The 21,596-nt window shown below is 33.2% G+C and overlaps 1 protein-coding gene across 1 annotated transcript; it reads left to right on the top strand.

Moving 5' to 3' along the window:
• The first annotated feature begins 14,470 nt into the window (after positions 1-14,470).
• On the top strand, positions 14,471-19,604 carry LOC114412458 (probable esterase D14L). Its single transcript, XM_028376363.1, has 7 exons — positions 14,471-14,581; positions 15,267-15,354; positions 15,544-15,591; positions 15,674-15,924; positions 16,059-16,176; positions 17,857-18,355; positions 18,803-19,604. The coding sequence occupies exons 6-7, from the start codon at positions 17,988-17,990 to the stop codon at positions 19,251-19,253; spliced, it is 819 nt and encodes a 272-aa protein (XP_028232164.1). The 5' UTR covers positions 14,471-14,581; positions 15,267-15,354; positions 15,544-15,591; positions 15,674-15,924; positions 16,059-16,176; positions 17,857-17,987; the 3' UTR covers positions 19,254-19,604.
• Positions 19,605-21,596: the final 1,992 nt, after the last annotated feature.

Here is a 21,596-nt window from a genome sequence, read left to right as displayed (position 1 = left end):
CCTCATGAAATTTTAAATACCACTGGCGGGAGGCTTGTTTCAATCCACAAATGGACTTATTAAGCTTGCTGACTAAGTGCTCACCAACACTAGATAAGAATCCTTCAGGTTGTTTCATGTAAACCTCTTCTTCTAGATCACCATTCAGGAACGCCGTTTTCACATCCATTTGATGCAGCTCAAGATCAAAATGAGCTACTAATGCCAAAATTACTCGAAGAGAGTCTTTCTTAGATACAGGAGAAAAGGTCTCTCTGTAATCGATTTCTTCTCTTTGAGTGAATCCTTTAGCAACAAGTCTTGCCTTATGTCTCTCAATGTTGCCTTCTGAGTCTTTCTTTGATTTGAAGACCCATCTACATCCGATGGCTTTTACACCAACAGGCAACTCAATGAGATCCCAAACTTGGTTAGATGCCATAGAATCCATCTCATCCCTCATAGCATTATACCACAAATTTGATTCCTTAGAACTCATGGCTTGTGAAAACGTCTCAGGATCATTTTTGGCTCCAATGTTGTAGTCTGATTCTTGTAGGTACACTACATAATCACTAGGAATTGCTGTCTTTTTTACTCTAGTAGATCTTCTTAATGTTGTTTGGTCATCTTGCTGAGGAACTTGTTCAACTGGTTCTTCACCAGTTTGTTCAATATCATCATGTTGTTCCTCACAAACAACTTGATCTACATGATCACTTTCAACAGCTTGTGGAACTTCAATCACTGGTTGTCTAACACCCATTTTAACTTGAGGGGTGGGAATGACTACCAACCTATTACTTGTCCCAGAAGGTTCAGCTTCATAGTGATCCCTTTTAGAAGAAATGTTCTGAAATTGATCACTTCCACTTATCAAGTCATTTTCAAGAAACTTTACATTCCTTGATTCCACAATCCTAGTGTTGTAGGATAAACAACAGAACCTATACCCTTTAGACTTTTCAGCATATCCAATGAAATACCCAGTAATAATCTTAGGGTCTAGTTTCTTCTCTTGTGGATTATAAATTCTTACTTCAGACGGGCATCCCCAAACGCGTATATGTCGCAAACTTGGTTTCCAACCCTTGAATAACTCAAAAGGTGTCTTTGAGATAGCCTTGGTTGGAACTCGGTTTAATATATACGCAGCCGTCTTAAGAGCATCAATCCATAAAAATTAAAGAAGCTTTACATTACTCCTCATGCTTCTCACCATGTCTAATAAGGTTCGATTTCTTCATTCTACCACACCATTCTGATCCGGAGAACCAGGCATAGTGTATTGGGCAACAATCCCATGTTCTTGAAGAAATTTCGCAAATGAACCTGGTGCTTGTCCATCCTCTGTGTATCTACCATAGTATTCCCCACCTCTATCTGATCTCACGATCTTAATTTGTTTTCCACATTGTTTCTCAACTTCAGCCTTAAAAACTTTAAAGGCATCTAAAGCTTCATTCTTAGAATGAAGTAAGTAGAGATACATATATCGTGAATAATCATTTATAAAGCTTATGAAGTATTTCGGACTATTTGCGTCCATGTCTAGACAACATATGTCTGTATGTATGATTTCTAATAAATTAGAACTCCTCTTTGCACCCTTTTTAGACTTTTTAGTTTGCTTACCCTTAATGCAATCTACACAAGTCTCAAAATCAGCGAAATCCAAAGTACTAAGTACTCCTTCATTTACTAATCGCTTGATTCTCTTAATAGAGATATGTCCTAATCTCTGGTGCCACAACATAGAGGATTCTTCATTCACAATACATCGTTTTAACCCAACAAAAACGTGCATAGAAGTAGTGTCGTTTTTCAATTCAATCAAATAAAGACCATCAACCAATTGACCACAACCAATAATTTCAGATTTATTTAGTAAATTAAAACCAAAGTCTGTAAAATTTAAATAAAATCCCAAAGGTGCAAGTTTAGAAACAAAAATTAAGTTTTTACAGAAACTAGGAACATAAAAAACTTTCTCCAAATGTAATTTAAAGCCACTACTTAAAACTAAGATGCACGTTCCAATGGCCTCTACATGCGAGCTCATCCTACTCCCTGAGTAGATGCACTGCTCACTTCCCACTGACTTCCTTAGGCTTTCCATACCCTACAAGGTATTAGAAACATGGATTGTAGAACCAGAGTCAATCCACCATGTATTATGATTCACATTAATCATATTAGATTTATAACAAATGAAAGTCAATAATGTACCTTTCTTCTCAAACCAACTTTTAAATTTGGGGCAGTCCTTCTTTATGCGTCCTTTCTTTTTACAGAAGAAACACTTTGACTCCTTTTTAATTGTTGGTTGAGTCGGAATCTTTCCTTTATTGGTGCCTACAGACTTCTTCCTATCCTTTCCAGAAGTAGAAGTAGTCAAATTTACCTTCTCACCCTCTTCCATTATCAATCTCTCCTCTTCTTGAACACACATGGTCATCAACTAATTAATAGACCATTTATCCTTATGTGTGTTGTAGGAGATTTTGAAGGGTGTATACTGTTGAGGTAGGGTGCACAAAATGAAATGTACCAGGAAGGATTCAGACATGGTAACTTCCAGGGTTTTCAACTGAGCCACTATGTCCCTTAAGCGCATGATATGTTCACGCACACCTCTCGTTCCAGTAAGCTTAATGGAAGAGAATTGCATAATGAGTGTGCAAGCAAGCGACTTCTCAGAGGTCGTAAACTGTTCATCAATGGCTTTCAATAGATCTTTAACCTTATCATGTTGGTCAACTAAACCCCGGATACTAGCAGATATGTTAGTTTTTATGAACATAACGGAGAGACGATTAGATCTCTCCTACTTTTCATAAAGATCAACAACATCAGGTTCGCTAGTTTCAGTAATAGCCGGTGGCTCATCCTTCCTTATAGCATAGTCAATATCCATCCAGCCCAAATGAAGGAGAACTCTTTCCTTCCAAACCTTATAATTATCACCTTTCAAAATGGGAAGGTCACAAGAAATATTCATAGATTGTGAAACTGCAAATAAACACACATGCTCATTAATAAAATTTGAGATTAAACAAATGTCATGTTTTGCCAATGCAAATCATGTCTCAATATATGAATCTAGTGACACAAAACTTGTCTGTGGGCTAAAGTCCTATTCAATTAGATTCATCATGCAACTTTATGATAAAACTATTAAATCATGTTCTTTTCCTTAATTCCTGTGGGTAAATTAAGAAATATAATTTAATATTTTATCCTAATTAATCATACAAATACAACAAAATTCATGTGGGTAGATTTCATCACATTACATATGATTAATCACAATTAATATTTCTAATGTGATTATAAATTTAGCATATAATTTTACTTAATTAAAGATGTTGTGGCTATTCTCTAATTTAATAAAATTATATTAATCACTTAACATTCAAAAATAAATTTTTTTTGCATAAACATACTTAATAATGCAAATATGCTCAATATTGAATCATAAAAAATTACATGTATACCAATTCAAAATAACATTGTACGTATATCCATTCAACATGTAATAAACTTTAAAGGATTAAATCCAATGCATACCAATATTTAACATAATATTGCATGTTCAGCATAACTTAGAGACACACAATTTTAAACAGTTTGTGCATAAATGATTTATCCTTCAAAAGTTATAAATACACATGAACTGCACCTAATAAACAATTAAATTGTAGTAGCTTAGCGGCAAAAGGAGTCTTTTCATGCTGCAAGGCAAGCCCAAGGTGTTTTCGTTTCATTTATGCATTCATTTTAATCAATTAAAAACGAAAACAAGGAAGAAAAAGCTTCCACTGAGATTTGAACCCACCTTAGAGAGGTAATATAAACCACATCTACCACTGGATTAAGTCATGCTTTGTTAAATACAAAACTCACAAAACTTCGTCTTCAACCTCCAGCGGGGGGGGGGGGGGGTCATAAAAAAATGATTATTACCTCGATTTCGAAAAACCCACACCATTATATGCATTTTAGACACCAAAAAATACGTTATAAATCATAGAAAAATTAGAAAACTTATATCATTCCTAATTTTGATGTTATTTTGAATTAAGGAGGTCTAAAACACAACACCCATATACTCAGAAAATAAACTCCGCATAAGAACGACCCAATAAGCAAGACAGAGGTACAAATAGGCTTTGATAGCAAATGTAAAAATACGCATATACTGATCTAAACATGCAAATCAATTTAAATGGCATATTCAGATCAAACAGCGGAAATTAAAAATATTACGAGCATACCTCCAGCCATTGCAAATTGAACGCGAAGCGGCGCACACACGAACCTGAAAGACAGTTTTGCTCTTCCAGACCTTTACTCACTCTAAATAGATGGTGTATTTTTCTGAATAGAGAAGTGGGTTTGGTGATACAAAACTGAGAGCACCCCATCCTATTTATAGAGTTTGTCCATCACAGAGCTTAACTTGTTATCAGAACGTGAGATAGGAAGTTATCAGTACGTGAGATAAAGGATGGGTACGTGATTTGTTACTGAAGGTGGTTGCAAATATATTTGCAAAGATATGGGTTGAATGTGGATGGAAAATGGACCAGATTCAGAAATAACTAAATTTTCCAAAATAATAAAATATAAAAAGAACGTGCAACGTGAACGTAACGTGCGCTTCTAACATTACCTACTTAAATTACCCTATCCAAACACACTCTAAGTATCTTTTACAATTGATGAAGGATTCAATGTCTAAAGTAAGATCGAAAAAAATTAAGACATTCCAAAGCTTAGTGATGCAAGTTCACAAGCTAAGAATTGTGTCATTTCTAGAAATGGAACATAAACATCAAACTTAAAATAATAATATGAAAAACACAATGAGCTCAAGAGTTTATACTGAAGATGCAAATGTGGGATGAAAATTATTTAGATGGATTATATAATTTTTCGACTAAAGAATTAATTAAGACTCATTTTATAATTTTCTTATGAAATTTCATATTTATTTATCATGTAATAATTTTGAATGACTCATTATATGTTTTTTTCATCACTTTTTATGTTTTTTAGGCTTTCTAAGTAGCTTTAGTGGGATTTTTATTCGTAATGAAAAATAAATGTAAATAAAATTTAGTTTTTAGTGGTAATTAATTAGTAGTGAGCCATTTAAAGGAAATCCTAGTCTATAAATATAAGAAACTTTGAAGTTTTAAGAGAGATTGAATCTGAATAAAAATTTGAGTTTTTCGTAAAAAAAAAAATTGAATTTGTTTATAACTTGTAATAATCAAAACTATAAATTATCACTCACTTTCTCACTTAATTTTTGAGTGAGACATCAATATTCTTCTTTAAAATAAACTATATTTTTAAGCTTGAAATTTTCAATACGATCGATCTATTTCATCGTCGCGCGTGTTCTTATCGTTATTTCTTCGCACTCAATCACTGCCTACAACCAAAAAAGACATTATTTCTTCCCCAAAACATCACTACAAGAAAAATGACCTATACCTACGGAAAAAAACTGTCACTATAAATTAAAAATTCGTAGGTAAATGTATGATAGACTTTGTCCTACAGACGTTTCTTCCGTCAACTTTGAGGGGCCGTATAATGACAGCTAATTGTCTGTCACTATAGGTTTTACCTACTATGTATAGTGTGTAGGTAAAAGTCATTAACTTCTACTTACATCTCTTAACTGTAGGTAAAAGTCTTTAATATGTATCTATCATCTTCAACTGTAGGTATATGTTTAACATGAACACCTCTAACTAACTAACTAGGCGTGGCAACATTTGTTACCCTAAAAGCATCCTCATCAGTTCGATCATCACCAATATAGATTGGAAATACATCATTCGAATTCTTGTACCCTAGAAATATGCAAATAGTATTATTATAGTGAATTAGAACAAATATATGTTATATATGTAGCATAGGTAGGTGAGATATCAAAGTAAGGTTGTTTTTGCATGAATTAATATATATAGTTATCTACTCACCCAATGATTCTAACAAAAATTCAAGAGCCTTGCCATTGTCCCATTTAATGGTTAGACAGATCTCTAGCACTTTTCTCCCTTGGGTTAGCCTGAGTTGTGGATACTCATTGAGCACCAATCTAACTTTCTCCGCCAATGCTGCCCAACTCTAAGGAAAAAACAGAGTAAGGACACAATTAAAATGGACCCTCAGCAAATCCAATTCATCTATGGTTCAGAACAAAGGGATGTACATAATTAAACCACATCATGGATGAGTTATATTGATAGCCACATAGCACGTATATTCTTAAAAAACAATTTGATGGTCCATTTGCAAAGATGTATCTTATATTTAAGAGCTACACAATTGACAAGAAATTTCATTTTTGCATCCCAAATCATGGTAATGAAACAAAATGTACCCTGTGAATATAAGGAAAGTACGTTAACCTTTGTCAGTAATTCCACATCCTCTGTTGTAGCCTTCTTTTTCATATCCCTTGTTTGTATATCCTAGTGGTGGAAATGGAAAGCAGCACGACATTGCACAAAGTCCAGATATGTCTGGTGTATATTCCTTGTAAAATTGAATAATTAGGCCAAAATAAGCTTAAATGGTCCAAAGTTAAAATTGAAAGGAAGAGTGGAGGTGGCATCCATAGTTGATGGTTGGAGTTAAATGTCTTTACTTTATTTAAATGGTCCAAAGTTAAAATTGAATAATTAGGCCAAAATAATAATTAATTTATGTTAATGAAAAATTTAGTTAATATTTTTAAGGCTTAAATAACCTTTTAATTTCTATTATATCTTTTTATTTGAGTCTTTTTCTAAAGAATTAAAATTTTGGTTCATACTACTACTAAATTAATTAATAATAAAAATTTAAAAATAATATAATAATAATAATAATAATAATTTATTTTATTAATTTATATGTTAGCATAAATTATAAATTAAAATATATGAATATAAATAGTGATATTTATTATATATATATATATATATATATATATATATATATATATATATATATATATTCGTGTATCTCTTATTCTAGTTATTTGTCAAAGTAATATTTTTGAAAAATAAATGAAAGGAAACAAAAATCATTTACAACTGGAAATGGTGATCTCTGTTATTATTATATTTAATTTTTTGGTATATAGTGGCATGAGTTGTCTGCTTGAAAAAGATTCTTGGAAGTGGCCATTCCTCACACTCTCTAGGAAGGTATTAGTGTTGAAGACTCTACAACTATATATTTAAACCTCTCTTACTTCGATCAACTCACAACCACTCTCTTTTATTCTTAGCTTTCCTTTCGAGTTCATACTTCATCCTATTATTACTTTCCCTCTTTGCATTCCAAATGGCCACTGTTGAGGTAATTATAAGATACACTAATCTCCATAGTTTTGTTTATCGATCCTCTATCTAGATTATGGAAACCAATCAACCATTTGTGAATAAGCTTGTTGATTTTAACGTTAAGGATGAGATGGGAATTGAAAGGAAGACGCATAGCAAACAAACAAACAAATCTTTAATTATATAAGAGTAAAAAATCAAGAATATTTTTTAGTTGCTTAAGAGGGACAAATACAGCAAACTAGAAGCAACAAGTAACACATCACATACCTTTTTCTGACTTGATCCTGGAGGAGAGCAAAGCAATGTCGGTGATGCCGGTGTTGGAAGAGTGGAGGTGGCATCCATAGTTGATGGTTGGAGTTAGAATGTTGGAATTAAAACTGGAAAGAACCCAAGTGCAAGTAGAAGAAGAGTCTCAAAAGTCAAAACTCATTAATAAATAAAGCATCATCATTTGATGATCATTGCATTTGATGGCCTATATATTGTGATAACTCATGCTCATTTAAAGCACTTTCAGTTTTTGAAAGCTTGCATTACAAACATACGTGACTGCATCACGACACCACCCATAATAAATAAAGCAACTCAACAATTTAAAAGTGACTGCTTCCATTAAAGCCTGAGATTATTTCTTTTTCCCATATGAAAGCAACTCTCATTCTCATATGCTCATTTAAAATTGTTTGTTATCAAGTTTTAAGAAAGGGTAGTTTAGAAAAAAAAATATTTATTTTTAAATAAAATTAATACAACTAAATGCCAGTACTAATTCATTTTCTTAATTAATGTGTTTTTTTGTTTATATTCGTCTATTCGAAACAAGAGTATAAATTTTACATCAATGGTTGTGGAGGAAGCCAAGAGCACTATGGGGACAAATGCAGAAGAAGAAAAGATGGTGATAGTAAGGTTTGGGGACTTGCAAACAATGAGAAGAGTGAGGACTGGGAAGAGATTATTAATGAAGAAGAAGCAAATGGCTGCGGCTGCAGAGGCTGAGAAGTCTCTTCCGGTGTCTCCGGCGGGTGGTCCTCAGCCTCTACCCTTGTTATGAGTACACATTTTTTTAACATTCTCCATGTTATGTTATTTTGCTGAGTCTTGGCAAATTTTAGTCAGCCTTAACAGCCCTTGACTTGTGCAGGGTATACTTGATTATGTCCGAAAGTTAATTGTGAACAGGAAAACCACTTAATCACCCAACAGAAAATGGCAAGAAGTTTAAGAGAAAAAGATATTAACTGGAACTTCTGGTGTTTAAAATTACAAATGGCATTACACACAGATTTAAAGAAATTATACAAAGGAATGAAAAAGAACATCAAAATTAACAAAACAAACCAAATAGTTATGATAATTAAAAATTTAGAATGTAAAGCATGCAACATATTTTGATTGTGATAAAACTGACAGAAGCAAGGCACTAGTTTGTCAATGGAATTGACAGAGAACACACAGGTTTGATCTGCATTTTTCTGAGTTTACTACTACAAAAAAAATTCACATGTAAGATATTACGTTGCTACAATTACTAGATCATTTTCATTTTGGATCTGATAGTAGAGATAGCTTGCAGGAATAAAAATACCTTCCATTTTTCCCAAAATCCTGTTTACTGCTCCAGCACACCCTTGACATGACATACCAACTTTGAGGACAACGGTCTGCAACCATAATGGGAAAATTCAGACTGAAGGAGCAGAGAAAAGCATTAAATAATCATCTTAACCCCCAACATCACAGATAGCTTTTCTGTCCATGGCAGTGTTTCCAGCGAAATTTCAGTAAATAGTATACAAAAAAAAAAAAGAAGCATACAAGCAGGACACAGTTTGAGAAAATTTTCACATGTCCAACTCCAGCAACTAAGAATTCTCCTGATTTTGCAAAAGCCAAGGAATTCACAAACCCAACCTGTTATGCAAAAGGATAAATTAAATGGTAGTGGATTCTTCAACTGCAATAAAACTCAGTACAAATGTAAATCCAACACTAGAAAGATGAAGAATTGCATGTTTGGAAGTTACTTTTTGACTTCAAAAGTAAAACTTGATTTTTTTACATAAAACTACAAATCTATGTACGAATTTACAAGTATACAATCTCTATTCTGCGCAAGCTTATGTTAAAACATCACATGGCACAAAAAAGTAAGGTTTGAAAAACGGGGAGAGTTATTCAATAAATAACAAGGGATTTAGTGATTTACAGAAGAAGATACATTCAACAGAAACAGGAACAACAATAGCCTTTTCAAAGCTTCAGTCACTAGCCTTCAATTATATAAAAGTTCCAAGTAAGACATAGTACAAAGAATTAAATGAAAAAGAAAAAGGGTGATTTTTCCTAAATGGTGTTCAACAAGAAACCTAAAGGGTGATTTTTCCTATGCAGTCAATTTAAAGCACATACCCTATTATTCTTTGATCCATAACATGCCCATTTTCGGGCACACCTCAGTGCTTGATGACAGATTCTGCATGGTAGCTTGATGAAACAACAGACACAGGCTAAAGGGCAACATACACAAAGCAAGCAACTACTACAAAGGAATTGAATTAGTTTCTCTTTGGTTCTGTGACCTTTTTGTTGCTGAGAGGCCAAACTTGAACAATTGCAAGGTTTGGCATGCCTTGATGCATCAACATGTTCATGCCTCTGCCTCCTCCTAAATGCGACTCTTGTTTTGTCTTCAAGGGCTAGTTTGCACCCCATATCACTGTATGTGGGTCCCATATGCCATCAAATATATGCTGAATGTTGTAGTTGAGATGAAACCCCTGCAATCCTTGTGAAGGGTTGTGTGAACATTTGCTTGGAAATCTTCCTAGGAAAGCATTTGGAACTTGCTGCAGTTATTTTATGATGAGTATATTACATTTGCTTGTACCAAAAACCACATTTGAATGGGGTTAACCGATCCTTCAGAGTTCAGATATAAACTTTTTTAAGCTCTTACTTTTTATCAGCTTTTAAGCTCCTTTTTAACAATAACCGAATAAGGCAGGGAAATGTTCCAAAGTTCATGAAACAAACCTAGAAAACTCAACCTAGTTAGACTCTGGCACTTTATATGGGCTTGGTATGTAGCATCTCCAAACCATAAAAGGCTTGATTGACCCGTAACCTGTCCTCATTGAGAGAAACAAATAAGTCGATCTCCTTGAGCAGTCGTTTTTGTTAACTTCTCCATATTGAAAACTTCAAAACATTGAAAAGAAGATTTTAAACACAATATACTCAAAGTATCCAAAAAAGACCAAGAGCAAAGACCCAAAATATATAAAAGTGAAAAGTAAATAAGTGGAACTTTAAAAAACGGATCCTGTTTTTCTATAGTAAGCTTCTGAATTTAAAAGGTAAAGTATGTAATTTCAATTAATGATGAAATAATCAATAGTGAATATTACGTACACATATATGATAAGTTATGAATGTATTGAAACATTATTTATTAATTTAATTCTCCTCAAGGACCGAGATTATGTATTTTCCTATGCACATTTAACAGAATATTTGCAAGTATTGATTAGACATTGAGACTCTATGTAGAAAAAGATATAAACACAATTTTTATAAAATAAAATTTCATAAAATTCAACTTTATAAGATTTATTCTTAGTTCCTACAATGCATATATGCGTGTTTCAGTGCTTTTTAACTTTCCTTATATTTGCTTCAAAAATATGGTAGATTTTAGAGATATATGAACTTAGTCCACCAATTAAATTATAACTTGTATGTGTCCTTATTTCTCAAATATTATAGTAATGCAACATTCTCAAATACTCACATCCTTCTTCCTAGGAATAAAAATCCCCAAAAGCAGAACCCACGAGTGAAGAAAGTTTCAACTATATGTAAAATCAAGGTTTTAAAAAATGGTTAGTGACGACAACACAAATGCAATTGTGACAGCATCGGCGGCATTTGTCTGCAGTTTCCCTCAATATCAAGTAACGCGATTAATCTGAAAATGCTTGGTGAATGTTCATACACTTAATAACTCAATTAAAATGTTTTGCTAGAAAGATGAATAATAAATAAGGATGCGTAACAATACAACAGTATATGGTGATTCCGACGGTGAATTTCAGTTGAGTGATTGAAGGAGGAGAATTAAATTACCGTGAGAAAGATATTCACCGATTGTTCAACCTTGATAATCCGTTTCTCGAACGCAGAGGTGTTAATCGAGTTTCCACTAGTTGATTTATCAACAGAGTGAAGAGGAGAGGTTTTCGAGGGGAATGAATCCTACACGATCACTTTTTCCTCTTTATCCTAAAGGAGCGAGCCCTAGAGAAGAAGAAATTAGAGAATGAAACTGATAATAGAGGAACGAAAAGAGCGAGGATAGGTTAAGACTACGAACCTGAAAAGTTGTGGAGCTTTATGGATTCGGGAATAGGCGAGGAAACGAAGAGCGAAGAAGAGAAAATTGCCGCCATGTTTGGAGAGGGAACTTAGTGTATGTATGAGAGAGAGAGAGAGAGAGAGAGAGAGAGTGAGAGTGTGTGTGAGAGAGAGAGTGAGAGTGTGTGTGAGTGTGAGAGAGAGATATTAATTGAATTGAAGAGTGGAAGAGGAGGTGAGTGGTCCACGGAGGCATTAGATTTTTTGACTTTTACCTACACCAATTTATGTGTGTAGGAAAAAACCTCTGTAGGCATATGTCATTTTTCTTGTAGTGCATCTTCCATTTCTGACAAAAGATCCCTTAGCCATACTGTTAGTCCTCTGTCTGTGTCTCATCGATCAAGACTTTTGGTTAGTACCCAGCAGAAACTTAGTCGCGTATGACTGTGACAACCTTCGCTGGAATCCTTCCTCTGCCCCTTGTGTGTCATATTGTTCGTTGTGCTCATTCTCGAAAACTTGCTCCTTTTCATCCAAACATTCAGAACTTGATGATATGACCTCAACCCCCACATCACTAGCCATCGAGGAAGCCCCCCAAACTGTAGATTTCCCAACACTTACAAGAAATCTATTTTTGTTGCACTTCTTTAATTAGGCGAACATTGCAAATTTTACCATTATTTCTAACACTACTGTTATGAACCAATGGCATGTTCAATGAAGCCTTCACGAGACTACTAGCTTCAGTTAATGTTTTCCTTTCCTCTATGTCTTTATCCAACGTGATGAAGTTGGTAAAGACCCCCACTGGGCTTCTGAAACATATTCTTCGCTCCAGAACTATATTCAGCCAACATAGCCTATCCCCAACATACAGGTCTATCTGGACATCATCATTGTATTGATTGAATAACTGTTGACACTCCTTCATCTTCCTCATTGCACAACCCATCTTGTACCTTCTCCTCTTTCACACCTGTTATAAGGACTAAGTCCTCACCAAGATATCACAATCGAACTTCACCTCACTACTAGAAAAAGGTGTTTTTACGACAGCCAATCTATGACGGTTCTTTTAGAACCGCCTTAGAAAATGAAACAGTGGCATTTTTATAATTATTTATTGAAAAAGCTCTCTGTCACATATATTCTAAGACGGTTATTGAAAACCGCCTTAGAATGTGTATTGGTTTACGACGGGTTTTATTAAAACATCGTCGTTATCTCATTGGACTCTTTCATAAAGACTAGGGCTATGGTGTTCAAAAGTGCAAAGAAACCTAACAACGTCGTTCTCTAACCCATCGTCCATCGACCTCGCACACACTAAGCTTCTTCCTGAGTGTGAGAAGCGAGTACAAGAGACACGTCAAGTCGCAATGAAGCCCCTCATCTTGCGAGATGAGTTCGTTGGAGAAGGTGAGCCCCGACATTAACCCGCGCTTCTTGAGCCATAAAGAAAGTCATCTGTTTCATTTTCTTTTGCGCTTCTTCTCTGGTCTCTGGCTTCCTTGGTATGGGAAGAGCTCAATCTTGTCCATTTCCCTTTGGTTTTTCTTTCTTCGATCTCTTCACCTTCCTTTCGACCACTCTCTTATCACAACTTGCTTTGTTAACTAGAGCCCTCTATGTTAAGGTATGCATATCTGCTTCTTCTTAACCTTTTTAGTTTCACGACTTTTTCAGATTTTAGGGTTTGTTCAAGTTTTCACTATTTTTGCTCTTTTTTCGTAAGATCAGTGATGAGTTCATGAATATTCACTTGAGATTTGATTGCGAAGCTGGTTTTAGAGGTTTCGAAGTTTCTATTTATAGCTTTTGTTATATTTTTCTTCCAATTCTAGCGTTCGTTTGTGCCTTGTCGTTGTTTCGGTCTCACTGTGTGTTGTTTTGACGAATTCTCTTTCAATTTTGCTTGCTTTTGTGTTTGATGTGCGAGGCATGTATAGCTAGTAGAGTTTGTGGCTTCTAATCGATGATTTTTGTTTAATTGTTGCTAATTTTTTAATTGTTCTCTTGGAAAGTGGTTGTGTATCAGAGAAGTCTTGGTATGCGTTGATTTGCACAAGGGATTGCTCGTGAATCTGGTCTTTGAGGGTTCACTGTTGGAATTTGTTTATATAGAGCGTTTTATGCGTGTTTAATTGTTTTTTTTCTTTTTTTCAACAGCTTGTTTCATATGCATTTGATTCTAAGTTTTGAAAGAACTAACGGTGTTGGATATCGGAGGTGTTTTTTATTTGCTGACGTTAACTAGACCAGCTTTTTCATGTTTTTCTTTTGTCATAAATCCGGATTGTAATTGGAGTATCTTTAATGTTTTTTATTTTGCACTGGTTTCAACAATTGGTAATGAGACAAATGCATACCATGAATGTTACTTTTGTTGCTGTAATTGAAATTTTTATTATGTTGAAATGCTAAATTTTTTTTATGACTGGACAATTGATTTGAGGAAACTGAATATGGGTGAGCCTTTTGCTCAAGGAGCTTTTGGGAAACTTTACCGAGGTACTTACAATGGTGAAGATGTTGCTATCAAAATCTTGGAGAGGCCTGAAAATGATCCAGCAAAGGCTCAATTAATGGAACAACAGTTCCAACAGTTATTGTCAATATCAGAGTTCTTGTCAAATATAAATCATGATTTGTATTTCAGCAGTTGTTAGTAGATTCATTTGTAGCTAGAATATTTGAATTATTTGTTTCGGCTTCCTGTTTTAAGCAAGTGATTTTTTGTGATCAATCAGTCTGATTTTACCGGTATGGCTTTTAGCTCTGGTTGTGTTCTACCGGCAAGGTCACACATAATTATGCGATTTGGATTAGTAGTGTACCTGACTTTGCTTTCAATTTGGGTTCTACCAAGAAATGCCTGGACGGTAAATAATTGTTAATCCTTGACTTGTCTGGCACAGGAAGTGGGATCAGACTCATATATAGATGGATGCTCACTTTGCTTAGTTATATTTGGTTGTTGATCATTAATTTAAGGGTCCAGTTGGGATTTAATAGTCCAAAGGTGTTTAGTCTGTCATTTAAGGTTTGCATTGTGTTTCATATCTAATGTTCATTATTGCAGAGAACAAGCTGGAAAAACTTATTTGCATACATTGGGTACTTATACAAAATTATAAAAAAAAATATTAGCCTAGAAATGTACAGCTTTTATCCCTATGACTTCACCATGAAAGCATAGACCCTACACTTGTCTAGTCCTTCGGGCTCAGCCATAGTAATTATTTTTATATCCTGATAATCAAAGATAAATATAAACGCACAAAAAGATTCTACTCTCTGCAAATATAAACGGAAGGGTGGTTTTAATTAACTGCAAATATGATTTCTACTCTCTTTCTTTGACTCTATGATTCTTCAATACTAAGTTTCATAATATAAATGCTATTGCACACACAAATTTTGAGTTATGTGTATTGAGCTTATTTGACAATCATGGATTCCGAGACATAAATGAATTTCCGTTGTAACATAGCAAAGAAAAATTCCTAATTATTTTAATTTCTATTTATCAATTATGGAAATTTGTTTCCCATTTGGTGCTTTTAGCCAAAATGAATAGAGTTGCCTAGCCTGAAGAGGAATGAGAACTGAAATATGGGATGGCTTAGTAGATATGTCCTCTGACCCAGGAGAGGTATGTCCTCTATGAATTGAACTAATTTGGTTCCATCCTTTTGCTGGGTAAACATTATTTTTTTTATCAACATTGTAGGAAGGTTTGAAAAATCTCAACTGTTATTTTCTGTATTATACTTTCATTGATGTTAGAATTGAGATGTATTGTTTTTAAGTGTGTTAATTCATATATTTTAAACCATTTCAGAAGAGGATGAGGATGGTGATTTTGTGCACAAATTCACTGCTCATACCAGTAAGATTTCTACTTTTTTGTTTGTTTCTGCTTAGCTATCCTGATTCTACCAAGCATTTAATTAGATTGAAATCAAATTCAGGATTCTAAGTAGCATGATATTCTGCACCGCTCTTGAGAGGCAAAGAATTCGTAACCAATGGCATGCCTGATGATGCAATGAGACGAAGTAGGTACCATGTGAAGAGGTGCTTTGCGAAGTACATTGAGAAGGGGAGAAGGACCATAAAACTTCATAACTTGATGGAAGAAATGGAGCATGTCATAGATGACAACATTGAGAGGAATCAATTGTTGGAGGGGAACCTTGGCTTCTTATTGAGTTGTACACAGGTTTTTACTTTGCTTTTTTTAATTCACCCTGTGAATGCTATTATGTGACATTATTATTAGCCTCTGGATTTTAATGTTGGACAGTTGATACTTTCAAGAAGCTGTTGTTGATCCGCCTTATGTTGCCTTTGCAGTAAGGCCAAATCCTGGAGTTTGGGAATTTGTAACCGTGAGCTCAGAGGATCTTTCAGTTGAACCTATATCCTCTACAGATTACCTCAAATTCAAGGAAAGTGTATATGACGAAGAATGGTATGTCATGTTCTTCATGTTTATAAGTTTCAACCGTTTTTGCCTTTTACCTTCTAAACAACTTCTCTTACCATCCCCTTCTGCCCTCATTTGCATTTATTTTCTTAGCAGTGCTTTCTCACCCCAATTCAGATAATGTCTTATCTTTAATCAAAACAATAGTTAATTTATAGAGATTCACTTGTTATTGTTATACAAGACAATCTAGTAACAATTTTTCTTCTTTTTTGTGTAGTGGCATAATAGCAATTTATGAACTTAAAAAGTTTCTGTCAATTTTTCATTAATGATTATCTATTTCCACTTTTCCCTTATATGGATATTAAAGCTACACAACCGAAATTCCCTCTACCCTGACAACCAACAGAAATGTAGCTTTCCTTCTTAAAAAAGACGTGAAAACTACGCAGAAAACTTCTATAGCATTCCAAAATTGGTCCAGCTCAATATTTACGGACAACAAATAATAAAATGTAACAAAATTCTTAAGCAAAAATTTACAAGGATTGAGGGGGGAAATAGAAAATTTAGTCTAATAGAAAGGCCCAAAAGGAAGATTACCCCACTCGAGCACTTAGAGGATTTCGTCTCAAGAAGTTATAACAAATTCTATTAGAAGAATTGCAGTGTTGTCCTTACATGATTGGTTGGCACAAATTAGGGAATATGCTTGCCTGATATTCTGTTATTGCATTATGTTATTTTGTCATTTAGCATTATGCACATATATATATATATATAGCTTTGGTATGAATCAAGAGAGGCAATAAAGAAAATCATTATCCTTTCCTCACCTTGTTCTGTGGAGGTCTTCTTAGTCTTAAAATTCTAAGGATTTGTTTCTGTGAGCCTAACATAGTCCAAGAAAAACTAATAAATAGATGAAAGAGAATTGTATTTTTACAAATTAACCTTAGTATTGATATTACATTGAAAAGATAAAGTGATAGTTATCAGGAATGCTAGTGAAAAAATCAATTAATATTACATTAACAAGTTAGCATAACTTTTATTTTGAGATAAAATTTTTAAACACTAATTATTTTAGGGCAAAGGAAGTAAGTTTTAAGTGGTGAAAATTGTTTTCTTTTCATAACTTCAAAGACATTAGAAAAGGCATAACAAGTTAAGCAATCTGTTTTTCTTTTATTAGTTGGTGTTTGTAGCTAGTCTTCTTCTCTAAAATAGTGTATTATATTATATTAAGATTTAGTTTTGCTTTTATAATTCATTTTATAAATTTTTTTTATCACAATAGTTACTAATAGAAATAATTAAAATATATTCAATATTTTTTCATTTTAGGATTTAATTTTATTTTTAATTGATTTTATATATAATTTTGTTGATAGAAAGAGCATGCCTTTGTTTTAAATTTGGAATATTTTTAATTTGTTTTATAAAAAAAAAACCTATAATTATAGATACAACACCACAACAGTTTTATTTTTAATTTGGATTACTTTTAACTACTTTTCACAGATATATGCTATAGAATATTTTAATCACACATTTTTCATATTTTTAAATAATAGAATAAGAAATACGTTTCAAGAGGTTCTTTTATTCATTTTTTAAAAGATGATGCAAAGAAATAATGACGTGAGGGTATCATTTATTGGTTTGGTCATTTTCTCCATTGCCATCACTAGCCTTCTTAAGTACAAATACGATGACCAGGTCTGAAACTTGGGAAACTACGCGTCAGTCTCATTGAGCGAGGCAGAGAGAGAAAGAGAGAGTGAGAGAGAGAAACACCACAAAACACAAAATTAAAGGAAGAAAGTTAAGTTAAGCAGCAACAAAAAAGAATGGGGATAGTGGAAGAAGCTCACAACGTGAAGGTTTTGGGATCTGGCACGCGGCATATAGTTCTGGCTCACGGGTTTGGCACGGATCAATCCGTGTGGAAACACCTCGTACCTTATCTCCTCGACGAGTTTCGTGTCGTACTCTACGACAACATGGGAGCCGGCACCACCAACCCCGATTACTTCGATTTTGAGCGATACTCAACCTTGGAGGGCTATGCCCATGACTTGCTTGCTATCTTAGAAGAGCTTCGAGTGGATTCATGTATCTTTGTTGGTCATTCAGTGTCCGCTATGATTGGTACCATTGCTTCCATTTCTCGGCCTGAACTGTTCGCCAAAATCATCATGATCTCAGCTTCCCCCAGGTAATGATCAATACCTAATGATTTAAAGTTGCAGCTTAATGATTGTGTAATAGTAATAACTACCTAGTAAATTTTATTTCAAGACTCTGTTTATACAAACATCTTAATTAAAGTTTTTGACTCTACATCGAGGTATCTTAATTGCGCATAGAATTCTTTATTTCTTTAGAAGGATATATTAATCAAACATGACTTTTCACCACAATTTCACCTTATTGTCAATTGAGTTACATTCATTATATTTTAACTCAATATTATTGTAATAGTTCTTGTTATTATTACACTAAGGGAGTTTAGTTAGCTCAATTAGGTGAATAATACACGTAAGATATGGTAAACTTTTGATATCTAAGTTCAGTTCCTACTAAATCAACAAAAAAAGTTATTATTATTACAAATAATAATGTTAAATAATCTGGATGGAACCTGGTGTTTTGTACAAGGTAGGTATCTGAACGACATGGAATACTTTGGAGGGTTTGAGCAAGAAGATCTAGACCAACTATTCAACGCTATGGCGGCGAATTACAAAGCATGGTGCTCAGGGTTCGCTCCAATGGCTGTTGGCGGAGACATGGAGTCGGTGGCAGTGCAGGAATTCAGCCGAACATTGTTCAACATGAGACCTGACATTGCGCTAAGCGTGTTGCAGACCATTTTCCAAAGCGACATAAGGCAAATCCTGAACCTCGTCAGTGTCCCATGCCACATCATCCAAAGCATGAAGGACTTAGCGGTTCCTGTTGTGGTTGCAGAGTACCTCCACCAACACATTGGTGGCGACTCCATCGTTGAGGTCATGTCCACGGAGGGTCATTTGCCGCAATTGAGTTCGCCCGATATCGTTGTTCCCATGTTGCTTAAACACATTCGCCTCGACATTGCAACTAGACATTGAAAAAGTTCTTACAAATTTAACTTATGAATGAATTAATTTTAATTCTTGAAAATGTTTACGAATTTCATTATTTTCTTCGAAGTTTAAACAAATAGAGTCATCTATGATTGATGGTGTGGTGTGGGGAGTCCAATATTGGGGTTTGAGAAAAAAAATAAAATTGGAGTGTGTCCATTTCGAAAAGACCAAAAGAAATGGGGATGGGGGCTCGTGGTTTCATCGATCTTGTGTATTGATTGATGTTAGTTGGTTGTATGCCATTGAATTGTGGTAGGTGATGCAATTTATTAGTAGTGGGCGTCAATTTATTAATAATAATGTTCGTGCAGTCGAGCACCATGGGATGTTAAATAGATTCCTCTAAAAAAAAGATGTTAAATAGATTTATTTTCATCTTTTTTTTTTTAATCAAACAATAAGAATTATTAGAAGAATTTGATGGAAAGATACAATAAAATAGACGCAAACTGCAATGAGTCACTCCTTCATGTGGTTATATGGTGCAACACAATTTCTAGTACATAGATTTTTTTTTTTTTTTGTACAGCTTCTAGTACATAGATTAATCTCACTCTTTCATCACTGTGGATCATCTTCCACACCATATACCGTCTTCCTCATCATAATCCCCACACCATAATGCCTATGATGGTGGTACACCTTAGATTGTACCATAAACTCAAAAAATAATTGAAAGGAGTTTTTCAGGGTCTTAAGACATCAACTGAAAAATTAATAAATAAAATATTTTTATAAAAATACATTAAAATTTATTAAAAATCATGATAAAAGTATATTATAAAAAATTTCAATAAAATATATTTTGATTTCTAAATTACTTCTTCACAAAATCTCTTATGGAACGACAATTTCGCCTTTAAGAGGAAAAAAACATCATCTTTGTAGATTAAACAGCGCGTATATCTAGGCATTTCAGAAGCTGTTTTGTTTTTTTAGGAGACAGAAGTTGGCTTTCTTGATGTAGCTCGTAAGAACCAAATGGAAACCTCGAAAAGGAAAATATATAATCCTTTCCAAGCTAGTTGACATTTCTTAGCTGACAAATATGCTGGTTGATGTTATCATGTTACCTAAAATACGGGAGATCCTATACCAAAACATCAAGGTCATATTTTAATATAAAAATATTATTGTACACTCATTGAGAGTATAATGGAGTATAAGAAAAAGATAGAAAAGAAACCATAAATATAAATATAATAAGAGAGAATAAATTATGAGTTAGTTTTATACTGTGATGCATATAAGGTAAGAGTTTTATCCTTTACAAAAAAATCTCTTAAAAATTATGCTAACGGTAATTTTTTTCATTGGTTGACAATATAAAAATATATTCACCAAATTATATTCACTAATAATATAAGATGGCACTTAATTTGAGTATTTTTTATTTTTATTTTCAAAGAAAATAGAAAATAAGAGGAAAAATAAGTTTGTTTAAATTTAGAAAATATTTTCTCTAAAAATATTTTAAAAAATAGGCTCAAAACTGAAAAAACAACCCATCAACATTTTCAGCCTTTTTTAAAAGAAGTGAAAATACGGTGTCACTTTAGAGTACTTTGTTCTTAAAACTTATTTTTTAAATCTTAAAAATGTGAAAATAAAAATTATTTTCAAAAAATGAAAAATAAAAAAAAAATAAACACTCAAACCAAACGTCACCTAAACTTTTTTTATATCTTTTTTTAATTCATAGCGTATTATTATGTATGGTAATTTTTTAGCATTTACAATAAATATTTTAAAAGTCATGATATAAATTTTTATAGGTTTATATAATTTTTTTTGCAGCAAAGCTACATAAACATTAAACTCAATTATACTAAGATTTTGATTTTTAAAATATTGTATATCATCATAAACTATTACAATGATTAGTACTTTTATTAATATATGATATATTTCTTTAGTGTCATTATTTTTTATCAAGTGAATTTTATGTACACTAATATAATATTTTAAATATATGTCAATAATATTTTTATAAATAACCATAAACTATTTGTTAATTTGTGAGCACTTTCTCTTTCTTTAAGTAAATTAAAATACACAATTTGAAGAATAAGTTTGTTATTTTTCTCACTCTCTCAATTGATTCAATATTTATATTCTTGATTCTCTTCGTTGAGTGTGATTTTTACTCACAATCACAGAGCAAAATTATTTTCTTTTTCTTCCACACCTCTCATCTCTCCATGCTAAAACGTAGATTTGTTTTATACAATAATTAATAATATTCGTATGAATTTTTTAATCATGTTTTAAACTACAATAAACAAAAAATTCATAAATTAAAAAAATATCTTTAATTATTTATTA

Source organism: Glycine soja, chromosome 5, assembly GCF_004193775.1.
Source record: "Glycine soja cultivar W05 chromosome 5, ASM419377v2, whole genome shotgun sequence".
Taxonomy (NCBI): Eukaryota; Viridiplantae; Streptophyta; class Magnoliopsida; order Fabales; family Fabaceae; genus Glycine; species Glycine soja.
The sequence above is the reverse complement of the archived record's forward strand: the minus strand, read 5'-3'. Positions and strand labels throughout refer to the sequence as shown.

Excerpts from the sequence above, each read along its gene's own strand:
- LOC114412458 (XM_028376363.1), top strand. The coding sequence starts at position 17,988 with ATGGGGATAGTGGAAGAAGCTCACAACGTGAAGGTTTTGGGATCTGGC. Across the intron at positions 18,356-18,802 it reads ATGATCTCAGCTTCCCCCAG|GTATCTGAACGACATGGAAT; the intron begins GTAATGATCAAT and ends TGTACAAGGTAG.